This window comes from Notamacropus eugenii, chromosome 6 (genome assembly GCF_028372415.1).
Source record: "Notamacropus eugenii isolate mMacEug1 chromosome 6, mMacEug1.pri_v2, whole genome shotgun sequence".
In the NCBI taxonomy this organism is placed as follows: Eukaryota; Metazoa; Chordata; class Mammalia; order Diprotodontia; family Macropodidae; genus Notamacropus; species Notamacropus eugenii.
In genome coordinates, this window is record NC_092877.1 from 201,918,781 (window position 1) to 201,933,309 (window position 14,529).

At 35.7% G+C, this 14,529-nt stretch overlaps 1 protein-coding gene across 1 annotated transcript in view; it reads left to right on the plus strand.

The window, feature by feature from the left end:
• The window catches only part of LOC140512596 (vertebrate ancient opsin-like), a 276,386-nt gene that overhangs the window by 170,753 nt on the left and 91,104 nt on the right, over nucleotides 1-14,529 (plus strand). The window contains exon 4 of the mRNA XM_072621791.1: nucleotides 11,696-11,929. Coding sequence (XP_072477892.1) covers nucleotides 11,696-11,929 — 234 coding nt within the window. The remainder of the gene's footprint in view (nucleotides 1-11,695; nucleotides 11,930-14,529) is intronic.

Sequence of the window (14,529 nt, forward strand, 5' to 3'; positions counted from 1 at the left end):
CTTGGCAAAAGCAGTTTGTGAAGAAATATGCTCTAAAGATAATGACTCCCCATTAGTCTGTACAGTAGGGCAAGTGTATCTCATATTCATCCATTTTTTCATCTCAAAGGCAGATACCACCTGAAATCAAGAAGGTGACTCTCTTCATCAGCTACCCTACTATGGCTTATAAAAGGTGTCTTTTTTTTTTAAATGAAGAAGTTATAGTTGCCTATCCTCCACCTCTTTTTTAGATATTTTAGTGCTCATAAATTGACACTGTTACATTTCTCAAAGCAGTCTAGGGACTGCTAGAATACACTCACTCATTGTGTGCTGAAGGATTTCCAAAGAGGCAATGGTTTTCAAAGTGAGGTTTCACTTGTAGACTATGGATAGAAAAGCAGGATTAAGACCATTTATTATAATGTAGTGCTATCCTAATTGGAGTTTTCCACCCTCCTCCCCCCATTCATTATGTTCTTGGAACTGATCCTCATTATAACATACTCAACAAGCTGTCATTCATACTTTATATGATGATCTCCCAGGAATGAGAACTCACCAGCTCTTGAGACAATCCTTTCCATTTTTTGTACAGTTGTATATCTTAGAATGTTTTTCTTCATATTGAACAGAATTCTACCTTTGTCTTTTATGTTTTGCTCCTACTTGTATCCCTTAAAATCAAAGACATTAATTCTAACCCCTTTTCCACACAGTCCCTTAAAAACTTGAAAACTCTTATACCTATCCCTCTTCAAACTTTTCTTCTTCAATTTCAACTTGATTTTTCTTTGGCATGATCTCTTGCACTTTCTGCAACCTAGTCTGTCTTCTCCATGATTGCTATGGGAGTTTGTTTATGTCTTTCCTAAAATGCATGGGGGCCATCTCCAGTCATCTTGATCTACATCTCATTGCTGGACTCAGATGATTCTGGAGGAGAAAGTAAGTCTGGGGACTTTCCACATACCTCCCTCACTTAAATCCAATTCACTTGCAAGTCATGCTATCACCTTCCTGATGTCATTTTCAAAGAGGAAGAAGGACAAACAACAATCTTGAAATGTAGTGTCTAGAACTGAACACAGTAATTTAGATGACTGGACCAATCCTCTAGGTTTTAAATAGAAGAAAGGCTAATCTGGGGATTTTGGTGGCCATTGATTTATGAAGTACTTATTATGTGCCAGAGACTTGGTGGTCAGTGCCCAAAGGATAGTACTTGGTCTGTAGTTTAGGTGGATATGAGGAAAGCAGTTCTAATGGAGAGGAAATAAGAGGGCTCCCAAAGAGGTTTTGCCCCTCCATCGACCAAAATAGAGCTAAAGAAGGAGGCTCAGAATGAAGGGTAAAAAGTAATGAGGGATTATCAGAATGGACAGTGATTGTTCTGCATCAGTTATCTGTATTGACTATATAAGCAATAGGTGCTCTTGTGCAGCAGATTGACTGAGGAACACTTTCCTCCATCTCCTGCCCTTATAGGAATGAGAAGAGCTGAATCCTCCCAGACCTAATTTCTTCTACTGACTAAACTTTGAGCAGAGCTTTGCCTTTGACCAGTGCCCTTTCCCTTTTCCTTACTATCTTCTACCTAAAAACACTGATTTCCCCTTACGTCAGAGGGAGAGGGGAAGGGAAGGAGAGAGGTGTGGAGATAAACCAGCCCAGATTAAATCAGCCCAACATGCTCCAGATAAAGAAATGAGCTTTTCTCTAAAAATTTAGGATGTGTAAAATGAAGATTATTAATTTTTTAAAAATACCAAAAATTCAGAATCTAGAGATCAGAGTGACTTCTGTTCACCAGAGCATAATTGAAGATCTCCAACCTGTAAAATTCTGGGTATCAAAATAGTCATTAGTCTCTCTTTTCCTCCCACTTCCCAACCCTATCCACACTCCCTATATACCAAGATATACACCCAGAACATTAGTAAGATTGGATCTCAATTTTAACTAGAGCAAGCACATTTTAACATGCTTATCCAAACAGCAAGGAAGCAATTTAATAGAACATAAAACACTTAGGAGTAACAAAGCCTCCCAAGTAGCATCAAATAGAGAAAAAAATAAAGAAATTCACAAATTTCAGTAGCCTTTCAGAGTAAAAAAAACAGAGTAAACAGTCCCTCAGTTGTCAGATAAATTCCTTCCACTAGGTGAGCATGGATCAAGGGAAGGCTCTAGGTTCTTAGTGCTTTTGGTCAGTCTCCATGTTTTGCGTCCTTCATTTCTTCAACTGATGCTACTATTGCTGCAGTTCCATCTATTCCTTTCACAGGTTTGTTCCAATTCTTGCACCAGCACAGTTCTGTCTGGTCTATTCTAAAGCATGTTCTGTGTTTTTATGGGCTAAAAAGACTGCACTGTGTCCTCAACACTCTGAATTGTTTTCCAAAAGGGTCCTTACAACTATTTCATCCAACTTTCCCTGCTGAGATGTGTCTCCAAGAAACCACTTCAGTTGTATTGTAGTAGGTATAGTGAGGGAGTGATGTCATCTTAAAGATGACAGAGACTAGACTAGAAATTTCAGGGTTATGGTCTTTGGAAGAGAAATACTCCATTGCTTTTTTTTTTGACACACAGACTGTGGCAGTAGAAATATGCAACAAGAAAAATAGCAGCAAATAACTATTTGGGGAAGGCTGTTTGGAGACTACTCTTGCCTATTGGGTCTCAACAGTGACACTACATGATGAAAGTCCAGACCCTTCAAAGAGCATATTCTGTCTCGACACAAGGTTTCCACCCATCTGTTATTTGTTTTGCAAGTCTAAGAGCATTACTTTCATTGGGGAAAAGGGGCAGAATAGAACAGATATATAGAGAAGTAAACACAGGGGATTTTGAGGATGGTTATCAACTGGGAAAGTCAAAGAAGTCTTCACCAAGAAGCCAGTACTAGAAGTTGAAACCTAGAGAAAGGAGAATGATTCTGAAAGGTGAAGATGAGGAGGCAATGCATTGTAGGGAAAGGGTCCAAATTTGTAAATGGACAGAGGAAATAGTTATAGGTTTCCAATTTGATTGGAAAATATTGTTCATAAAAAGGAATAATAAATATCTGGAAATTTGGGTTGGTGTGAAGCTTAGGCTTTATGTTTTAAAATATATTTTTATTTCATTAAAAATTTCTGAAATACATTAAAAAATTCTAACATTCATTTAAAAAAATTGATTTCCAAATTTTTTCCCTCTGATCCACCCTGTCCCACCCCTTGAAAAGATGAGCAATATGATATTGGTTACACATGTGCAATCATGCAAAGAATATTTCCATGTTGTAAAAGAAAACACGTACACAACATGAAAAACCAAGTGGAAAACATTGCTAAAAATCTGCCTTCTAAGTTCATCGGTTCTCTTTTTAGAGTGGATAGCCTTTTTCTTCATCGATTCCTTGTCTTGGATTGTTCCTGACCAGAGTAGCTAAGTTTTTGATAGTCACTTATCCTTATAATACTACTGTTACTGTGTATAACTATCTTCTGGTGCTGCTCATTTTACTTTGCATAAGTTCATATAAAACTTACAAGGTTTTTCTGAAACCATCCTGATCATCATTATAGAAAAAAATAGTACTCTATAACAATCCTATACCACAGCTTGTTCAGTAGTTCCCGAATAGATGACCCCCCCCCCCAAATTTCCAATTCTTCATCACCACAAAAAGAATTGCTATAGATATTTTTGTACAAATAGGTCCTTTCCCCTTTTCTTTGATCTCTTTGGGATATAGAACTATAAGTGGCATCGCTGGGTCAAAAGGTATGCAGTGTGTATTTCCAAATTGCTCTACAGAATGATTAAACCAGTTCACAATTCCACCAATAGCACATACATGTCCCAATTTTCCCGCATCCCTCCAAGTATTTATTATCTCAGAGTTGTTTTAATGTGTCTTTCTCTAATTAGTAGTAACTTAGAGGATTTTATGTGACTATTGATAGCTTTGATTTCTTCTTCTGAGAGCAGTCTGTTTATATCATTTGACCGTTTATCAATTGATCTTATTTTTATAAATTTATCTCAGTTCCCTTTATACTTGAGAAATTAGGCCTTTATCAAAGAAACTTCCTATAATTTTTTTCTCAATTTCTTACTTTTCTTTTAATTTTGGCTGCATTAGTTTTGTTTGTGCAAAATCTTTGAAATTTCAAAAATTACCATTTTACTTCCTATGGTGCTCTCTATCTTTTGTTTGATCATAAACTCCTCCCTTACCCATAAATCTGATTGGCAAATTTTTCCATGTTTTCCTAATTTACTGATGATGCCTTTATGCCTAAATAATTTATCCATTTTAATCTTATTTTGACATACAGTGTGAGATGTTGGTCTATACCTAGTCACTGCCAAAATGTTTTCCAGTTTTTCCAGGAGATTTTGTCAAATAGTGAGTTCTTCTGCCAAAAGCTTGGATCTTTGGATTTATCAAACACTAGAGTACTATGGCCATTTGCTAATGTGCATTTTGTTCCTAATCTGCTCCACTGATCCACCACTCTTTCTTAGCCAGTACCAGATTGTTTTGATGATTAGCACTTTTTACATAGTTTGAATTCTGGCATCGTTAGACTTCCTTCCTTCACATTTTTCCCTCACTGATTCCCTTGACAGTCCTGACTTTTTGTTCCTCTAGATTAATTTTATTTTTTCTAGCTTTATAAAATAATTTTGGTAGTTTGATTGTTATAGCAGTGAATAAATAAATTTAGGTATAATTGTCATTTTTATTTTATTGACTTGGCCTATCCATGAACACTTATTATTTTTCTAATTGTTTATATCTGACTTCATTTGTGTAAAAAGCATTTTGTAATTGTGTTCATATACCTCCTGAGTTTAGTATTTTATATTGTCTACTGTTATTTTCAGTGGTATTTCTCTTTCTATCTCTTCATGCTAGATTTTATTGACAATATATAGGAATGTGGATAACTTATATGAGTTTATTTTATCTTTGGAAACTTTGCTAATGTTATTAATTATTTCAACTAGTTTTTTAAATTTATTCTCTAGGGTGCTCTAAGTATATTGTCCTATCATCTGCACTCAAAGATAGTTTTGTTTCTTCATTGCCAATAGTGATTCCTTCAACTTTTTTTTTCTGTTTTAGTTATAACTAGCATTCTGGTACAATATGAATAATAGAGGTGATAATGAGCAGTTGTGGTTCACTCTTGTCACCCCAATCCTTTTGGAAAGGCTTCTAGCTTTTCCCCATGACAGATAATACTTGCTGATAGTTTTAGATCGATCCTACACATCATTTTAAGGAAAATTTCTTTTATTCCTATGCTCTCTAGTCTTTTTTTATTAGGAATGGGTGCTGTATTTTGTAAAAAAAAAAATTGTTTTTTGCATGTTCAGATAACCCTGTGATTTCTGTTGGTTTTGTTATTGATATGGTCAATTATGCTAATAGTTTTCTTTATATCAAACAAGTCCTATATTCATGAAATAATTCCCACCCGATCAAAGTGCATGATCTTCGTAATATATTGCTGTAATCTCTTTGCTAGTATTTCATTTAAAATGTTTGCATCCATATTCCTTAAGGAAATTTGTCTATAGTTCTCTTTATTTTTGTTCTTTCTGCTTTAGGTATTCACACCATATTTGTATAATAGAAGGAATGTGGAAGAATTCCTGTTTTACCTAATTTTCCAAATAGTATATATAGTATTGGAATCATTCTTTAATTGTTTGGTAGAATTAACTTGTGAACCCATCTGGCCCTGGGGATTTTTTTCTTAGGGAGCTCATTGATGTCTTATTCAATTTCTTGTTCTAAGATAGGTTATTTGTTCTCTTTCCACTCCTGTTAATCAGGCCAAGTTATATTTGGGTAAATATTTATGTATTTTTCTTAAATTGTCAAATTTACTAGCATATGATTGGGCAAAATAGCTTCTAATGTTTTAATTTTCTCTTCATTTGTGGTGAATTCACTTTTTTCATTTCTGACAGTAGTAAATTTGGTTTTCTTATTTCTTTTTTTACATCAAATTAACCAATGACTTATCTGTTGTATTCCTTTTTTCATAAAACTGACTTTTATTTTTATTTATTAACAATAGTTTCCTACTTTTCATTTTTTTAATTTCTCTTTTGGCTTTTTGTTTCAAATATTCTGACTCAAGTCTAGTACTCATTCACCAATCATAGTGCCTTATATTTATCCAAAAATGTATGAGAAATTAGTTTCCAAAATTACTTTTGCCATTATACTTGATGAAATGGCCCTATGATATCATTTACCTTTCACTGGGGAAAAGGAGTTGCAGTCCCTGTCCACCACCGCCACCAAAAACAAAATAAAAAACCACCACATGCTTCAGTCTTTAGAAAAGGACTGAAGAACAATAATTAATTTTTTAAAAGCTATACTTCACTAGATTCAATTTAAATCCTTTGTATGGTAGTTCCAACTCAATTAAGCCATTTTTTTACACTCCATTTGTGGAAGCCCTGTGGGATTTGGAGTCATTTGTGTACTAGAGTTTAAACCTATTGGGAGGGAATAGTTTGTAGAAACTTTCACAGTTTTATTGCCAAAGAGTTTAATTCACTTATTTTCGTTTCCCTCCAATCCTACCTAAAATTCCTGACCACTAATAAATATCATGTGGTTGAAATCTTATGCGTCTTTATTAGTGTGGGGCCCTAGAAACAGAGGGAAAAGAGAGAAGCGGAACCAAGAAGTGCCATAATTTTACATGGTGGGGGAAGGGTCCAGATCCACAATTTCTTCATAGAGTGGCACCTAACTTGAAACTTACTCCTAAAAAGTTGCCTTGAGGGCTCTGAAAAGACTAAGTAAATTGTCCATAATTAAATAGCCAATATTGCACTAGAGGTCTTTCTGACCTTGGGACCACTACATCAGACTGCCTTTTCATTCCATCAGTAATGAAATTAATACAAAGCTAATGTTTTGTTTTTCTTATCTTAACGAGGAAACTCTGATTCACTAGGTCAGCTTTTCTCAAACTAATTTGACCAGAGAGCACACTGAGCTTGAAATGGGTTGACAGAGCCACAAATGCTCATGGGATAAGTCTAGGGAGCCTTCATGTATGGAATCCTCTTCCTCCCAACTGTCTCCTTAAAAGAGGAAGCCACAAAAAATTTAAGAATAATAATAAAGAAAAAATTTATATATTCATATGTATATATATGTTGCAGTTTCAGAAATAATATTTTGAAAGAGAATATATTCCTAGCATCTATATTTTCTCATGGAAGGAACCGTAGTGCTTTGTGAAATGCAGTTTGGGAAATACTGCTCTATGTCATGAATGTAGGACTGGGGACAAGAGACCTGATTTTGAGTTACAGCTCTGTCATTTATGAGTCAAATGACTTTGGTCAAATCACTTTATGATCGTTGAACCTCGGTATCCTCATTTGCAAAATGAGGGATTTTGGACTAGATCAAGGGTTCTTTACATGTGGTCTGGGAACTTTAAAAAAATATATTTTGCTAACTGAATTTTAATATGTTTGGTTTGCTCTGTAATTCTATGCATTTTATTTTATTCTTTTAAAAATATTATTCTGAGAAAAGGGTCCACAGGCTTTAACAGACTGACAATAGAGTCTACAGCACAAGAAAAGGTTAAGATCCTTTGGTTAGGTGATCTCTAAGGTCCCTTCCTGTTCTGATATGCTGGGATTCATTTAGTAAGCTAATCTTACAAAAGACTCTCCAGCTTTTCTCCTGGTTGTGTATTATATTAACTCATGCCATGTATATTTCTTTCTGGGATTTTATTGTGAGTACTAGAAGCCTCGTTGGAATAGAACTTTGATTGTTCAGTCTTTTATGTTGTTGCTTTATGAAGGTGTTAAAAATGCCCCTTTAAAAGCCATGACTGGCAAATTGTTTAGTTAAATTGTGCGTGGCAGGCTCCTATGAATTCTTCACACCCACTACAGTTTCCCTGTAATGTGCCATCATCCTTGAGAGATTACACTTTAGATACTTGAAGTGTTTATCCAGAATGATGCAGCCCGATTATATGGTCCACTTGGAAGCGAACATCCCCAGCAGCAACACACCCAGTCTGTGATCAAACACTTAAGGAGCTGTACTGATTGTAATATCTCCTTCATTTCCACATAATAGCAGTAAATGTTTAAAGGGTTGCTAAACAATAAAAAGGCTCTTTTCAAATGAAGCTCATCTTCTTAAATAGTGTGATTGGATGGTTGGATTATAGCTATTACATTTTATAAATGGGAAGACCAGCTATGGCTGTGGGGCAGTTAAAGCCAATAGAATATTTTGGGGGCACAGACCTAACACTTGCTGACTGAAAGGAAGAATATTACAAAATATGTAATGGCATTTTGGGCTTCTTTTAAGTGTCTGGGGCCTCTGAGACGGACAGGAACAAGGGAACATTTTGAGTTTCTTTCTTGATTTTTTGCATGAACCTAATGAAAATATCGAAATCCATCTCACTCACAAAGATCGTTATCCTGAAGCCATCTTTATCACTGCTTAGTTCTGAGCTCCAATAAGACTTCCTTAGCTATTTCCTTAATTAGTAATTTTATTGCAAATTTATATAGGAAAATTACAGCATAGGAGGCTCCTTCTCCTGAAAAAGATCATCAACTGTGTTTCACAATTTATAGTGTCAGAAGGCTACCTGGACCACTGAGAGGTAACAGCCAGGATGTGTCAAAGACAGAACTTGAACCCAGGTTTTCCTGATGAGGATGCCCTTCCTCTGGTCACTATGTCATGCTTCTTCTCTGAATGCTTATATACCTCTAATTAGCATCTATGAAAAGGTTTTTATACTCTTGTCTTTCACTAATATCAATAGACATCAGAAATGAATGTCATTAGCTGACATCAGGAATTTGTGAGCTATCGAGTTCCAACCCTACCTTGAACCTCAACCTCATGAAAGGGCAGGAGAACATCTAATTTTTTATGTTATGCATGGTATAGAAGAAAGAACAGTAAATTTTTGAGAGAAGAAATCTGGCTAGGTTAAAATCCTGACCTTGACATTCATTATGGGTACAATTTTGGTTGAGTTATAGATGGGATCCTAGTTAGATTTATAGATGACAGAAAGTAGTTATCAAGTTTTTTGTTGGACATAGGATCCAAACAGAGGTTTAGAATGGTTGAGAAAACATAAAATATCAATTAATTGATATGGGGAAAGTCTTAGTCTTGAATTTAATTTAATTTAGTTATAAGGATAAAATGGGGAAGACAGTAGTTCATATTTAAAAGCATTGCATTCAGTTTAAGGCATCCCATTTTAATAAGTTCATTGGCTGAGAACATTCATGCAGGAGTAAGTAATTAGGATAAGGAGGACCAGATTCTATGTCAAAGGAGAATCAATAGAAGATACTGGACAGGGGCCATTGCCTGAGAAGAAGGGTGTCAAAGAGGTAGAAATGAACATTATCTTCAAGTATTTGAAGTTCTGTCGGTGAAAGAGGGAGTCAACTTGTTCTCCTTGGTCTCTGCAGGAAGAACTAAAAGAATTGGGTAGAGAACAAAAGGAGGTAGATTTAGCTTAATTTAAGAAAAACTGCTTAAAGGAAACTGTCCCAAAATGCAGAAGCCAACCTCAGGAAGTAGTGAATTCTGTATTGCTGTGGGTCATTGGATTATATGTTTAAAACTGGAAGAGACTTTTGAGATGATTAAATATGATGCTGCCATTTTATAGATCAGGAAGGAGAGACTGCATAAGGAGTAAGGTACAGACCTGGAATTTAAGCCCAGACTCCTCAACTTTAGGTTCATCAGTCCTTCCACTGTTCCACATGGCTTCCCTCTTGAAACTGAGGATAGGGACCACTTTTCAAATAAGTTGGATGATCTTATAGAGGGAATTCTTGTTCAAGTGATAAATGAACTAGCATTCATTTGTTTGGGATGCAAGAAATTGTTAAATAATTGTGTGAAGAAAGTCATGCCAAATATTAATTTTAAGCTAGAATGGAGCTGAGAAATAATGGAGTTTATCCTTTATTTTTTTTAGATGAGGAAGCATAGATTTAAGAGATTTCATCCAAGTCACATAGACAATTTATAGCCACAAACTACAATTCCAGTTCTATTTCCACTACAGCAGGTTGCCTTACATGTGGTTAGGACTTTATATATATTTCCTTACCACAAACTGGTGACAAATGTCATCACTTATTAATAGAGAATATTTCTAAAGTGGACAAGATTCTGCTTTTAGATTGTGGTTAAATGATTACTTGGTGAAAAGTTCTGCTATGATATAACAAATCTTTCATATTTTAAGTGGCATTTTATTGGTTTTATTGAAGTGTTCTAATTTGTTCTATAACCACTTTGAAAGAAAAAAAAACCCCAAGTATTATACATCTTTCAAAAAATAATTTAATCTGGGTGTGGTAGAACACATCCCAGCTCCTGGAAAGGTGGATTTCTTGTTTTAGGGGGTTCTGAGCTGCAGATGGGAAGTGTTAATTTGATATCTGTATGAAGTTCAACAACAATATAATGAACTTCAGAGAGTGGGGGCCACCAGATTGTCTAAGGAGGGATGAACCAGACCAGGTGGGAAACATAGCAGGTCAAATTCCTGTACCAGTCGGTAGTGGGATCAGTGTATGAGTAGGTCCTGTACTTCTAGCTTCAGGGAGATGAAGAGATCTAGTTTGGGGGGAAAAAAGACTTTTAATATAGCAAATTATAAGAGAAAACAGATGAGTTGATTATAAAATTTTTTTTTAGAGCAATAATTCAGACGAGGATTGATGTATGTGTCCAGAATAAGCAGGACTATGAATTGTTTGTTTGTGTGTGTGTGTGTGTGTGTGTGTGTGTGTGAGAGAGAGAGAGAGAGAGAGAGAGAGAGAGAGAGAGAGAGAGAGAGAGAGAAAGAAAGAGAGAGAGAACAAATATTTCTGAAGCAAATGGGACAGTTGAAATGTACAAGGAACTGAAATGCATTCATGAGAATTAGAGCCATTCATCCTTAATTAAGAATTTAAAGAATATAAAATAGCTTCTGATCATTAACCTTAATAATAATCACATAGCAATAACAAGTAAGCTTAACAATAACCACATGAAAAATGTTCATAGTTTCAGAGAAGTGAAAATTTTAAGTAAAGGTGATAATGCACCTGATAGTCATCAAATTTGCAAAGATGATAAAATTAAGTATTGGTGAACTTATGGAAAAATAGGCACGGTATTATTCTGTAAGTCAAGCTGTGCGGTGGTCCAACTCTTTTTGAAAGTCATGTAGGATTCTGTAATAAGAATAGAAATAATGGGCATATTCTTTGATCCAATGACCCTAAATATGTCACTGGAAGTTTTAAATTAAAAAAAAATAGCCAAATGTATCTTAGGAAAGATAATGTCCTTTTAAAAGTTTAAATTAGATGTCACAAAGACACAAGAGTCATTTATCCATCATCATGATTTTAGAATATTCCATCTAAGTACTTCTTTTGCTGAATATTGTATTTCCACTGTGATTTCAGAGAAATCAGTATCATTGTCTCTTTCAGAGGAAAGTAGAATTAGCTTAATTAAATTGATTGCTTCCGCTAATAGACAACTCTTAATATCTTTTATCCACAAAAACCCAACGCTATATGTTTTTAAATTAAAGATTTTTTTCACTATATCTTTACTAACTAGTTTGTTACGAAACTTTTTTTCACACAGGTTGGGAAAATCAGGAAGTCTGCTGCTCGGAAAAGAGAATATCACGTCCTCTTCATGGTTGTCACAGCTGTCATCTGCTACCTAATTTGCTGGGTGCCATATGGGATGATTGCTTTACTTGCTACATTTGGTCCCCCAGGAGTGGTGTCTCCAGTGGCCAATGTTGTACCATCAATTTTGGCAAAGAGCAGCACTGTGTGCAACCCAATCATTTACATACTTATGAACAAACAGGTAAAGCTCAAACTAATTACTTCTTTAAACCCAAATGAGCATCTCAAAATGTAACTGGCTTGGTCATTTAAGTATCTAAAGTTCACTCCTTATATACACCCTTTTTGCGAAGCCCATGGAAATATAGTGGCAATAAAAAAAAGAGAAATCATCAAGACTTTATGTTTGCATGACGTAAATTTGGGAGACAAGAAGAAACTACCTTAATCTAAATGAGAAATTTTCAGGTGAGTGAGGAGGGTATCCCTGATCATTTTTATGAAGTGTATAACAGCACAGATGATTTCCTAGAGCCAGGATTTTCCTGCACAGGAGTAACAGTGTGTTTCACAGAAATTTTCACTGAATTGTTGAGGTTTAAAATCAGAAGAGGTCCTAGAAATTGTCTAGTCATCAGAAAGTCATCCATCTGGGATTGGAAGGAACTAAGGTCATTTAATTAAATCCCTTATTTTTACAGAAAAGGAAACTGAGGCCCAGAGAGAAGTGACTTGTTTAAGGCCACACACAGACACTAAATGATAGATCCAAGACTCTAATCTAGGTTTTTATTCTTACTGCAACACCTTTCCTCTCCATACCTTTTAAAAAATATTTTAAATTTAACAGCAAATAAAATAAAAATATTCATATGCAAAGGAGAACCATCATTAGTCAATAAGTATTTAAGTACTTAGTATTGCTAACAAAGGCAAAAACAGTCCCCAATCTTGGGAGGTCAATTTCTAATAAGGAAGATAATATGCAAACAGCCGGGTACATAAAAGACACATATGGAATAAATAAAAGGTAACCTCAGGGAGCAGGTGCTGTTTTCAAGGAGGATGGAAAAGGCTTCCTGTAGAATGCAGTATGTGAACTAAGTTTTGAAGAAAGGTGGTGGTGGTGAAAAAAAATATTATTGGCATGAGAAGGCTGTCAGTGAAAAAGAGACAGAGTATTGAGTTCAAGGAGTTGGATAATAGACTTCATACAGAGTAATACAGTGGAAGAAGACCTGAAAGGCAGAAGGGAGACACATTGTGAAGGCTATAAGGGACAAAGAGAGAAGTTAACCTGGAGGCTGAGTTGAGTTTATTGCATAAAGGTGTAATGTGATCGGACCTGAGCCTTAGGGTAATCACTTTTATAGCTGAGCAGAGGAAGGATTGGAGTGGTGGGAGATTTCTGGCAGGAATATCAAAAATATAATCCAGGACTGAAAAAGAGGATTGTATATGCAGCCATAAATCTATATCATGTATAGCTTGCTTCTCCCTTTAAGGATGTAACAAATTCAATGTATTTTTAAAGTTAGTCTGTTTATCTGCATTTCCTATTGGTTTTCTTTCTGTTCCACTCTGCGTATTTTAAAATTACTTCAATTGCCTTAAATCATATATCTATGCATATGTATGTATCTGTATATATCCAACTACACATATATGTTCTGCAACCCTATTGCTAATTTTTTCCTCAAATTAGGAGAAACAAAAAATAATAATACTTTATCAAATATACATAATCAAACAAAATGAATTCTCATATTGACCATGCCTGAACATTCATGTCTCGTTGTGCAGCCTGAATTTATCCCTTTATTGTCAGGAGGTGAGTGGCATGTTTCTTTTTTTTTTTTTATTAAATTTTTAATTTTGGGTTACAAATTTTCTCCCCTTTTTTCCCCCTCCCCCCCCCAGACCCAAGTTTTCTAATTGCCCCTGTGACCTATCTGCTCTCTCCTCTATCCTCCCTCCCTGCCCTTGTCTCCGTCTTCTCTTTTGTCCTGTAGGGCCGGATAGCTTTCTTGACCCCTTAACCTGTGTTTCTTGTTACCCAGTGGTAAGAACATTACATTTGGTCCTAACACTTTGAGTTCCAACTTCTTTAGCTCCCTCCCTCTCTACCCCTTCCCCTTGGAAGACAGGCAGTCCAATAAAGGCCATATCTGTTTAGTTTTGCAAATGATTTCCATACTAGTTGTGTTGTATAAGACTAACTATATTTCCCTCCATCCTGTCCTGTCCCCCATTACTTCTATTTTCTTATGGTCCTTTCCCTCCCCGTGAGTGTCGACCTCGTATTGCATTCTCCTCCCCATGCTCTCCCCTCTATCCTCCCCCCCTTCCTGCTTGTGCCCCTGTCCCCCACTCTCCTGTATTATGAGATAGGTTTTCCTATCAGAATGAGTGTGCATTATATTCTTTCCTTTAGTGGAATGTGATGAGAGTAGATCTCATGTTTTTCTCTTGCCTCCCCTCTTTATCCCACCACTAATAAGTCTTTTGCTTGCCTCTTTTATGAGAGATAATTTGCCCCATATAACTTCTCCCTTTCTCCTCCCAATATTTCTCTCTCACTGCTTGATTTCATTTTTTTTTTTTAGTATATGATCCCATCCTCTTCAATTCACTCTGTGCACTCTGTCTCTATGTATGTGTGTGTGTGTGCATGTGTGTGTGTGTGTACTCCCACCCAGTGCTCAGATACTGAAATGTTTCAAGAGTTATAAATATTGTCTTTCCATGTAGGAATGTAAACAGTTCAACTTTAGTAAGTCCCTTATGATTTCTCTCCGCTGTTTGCCTTCCTATGGTTCTCTTCATTCTTGTGTTAGAAAG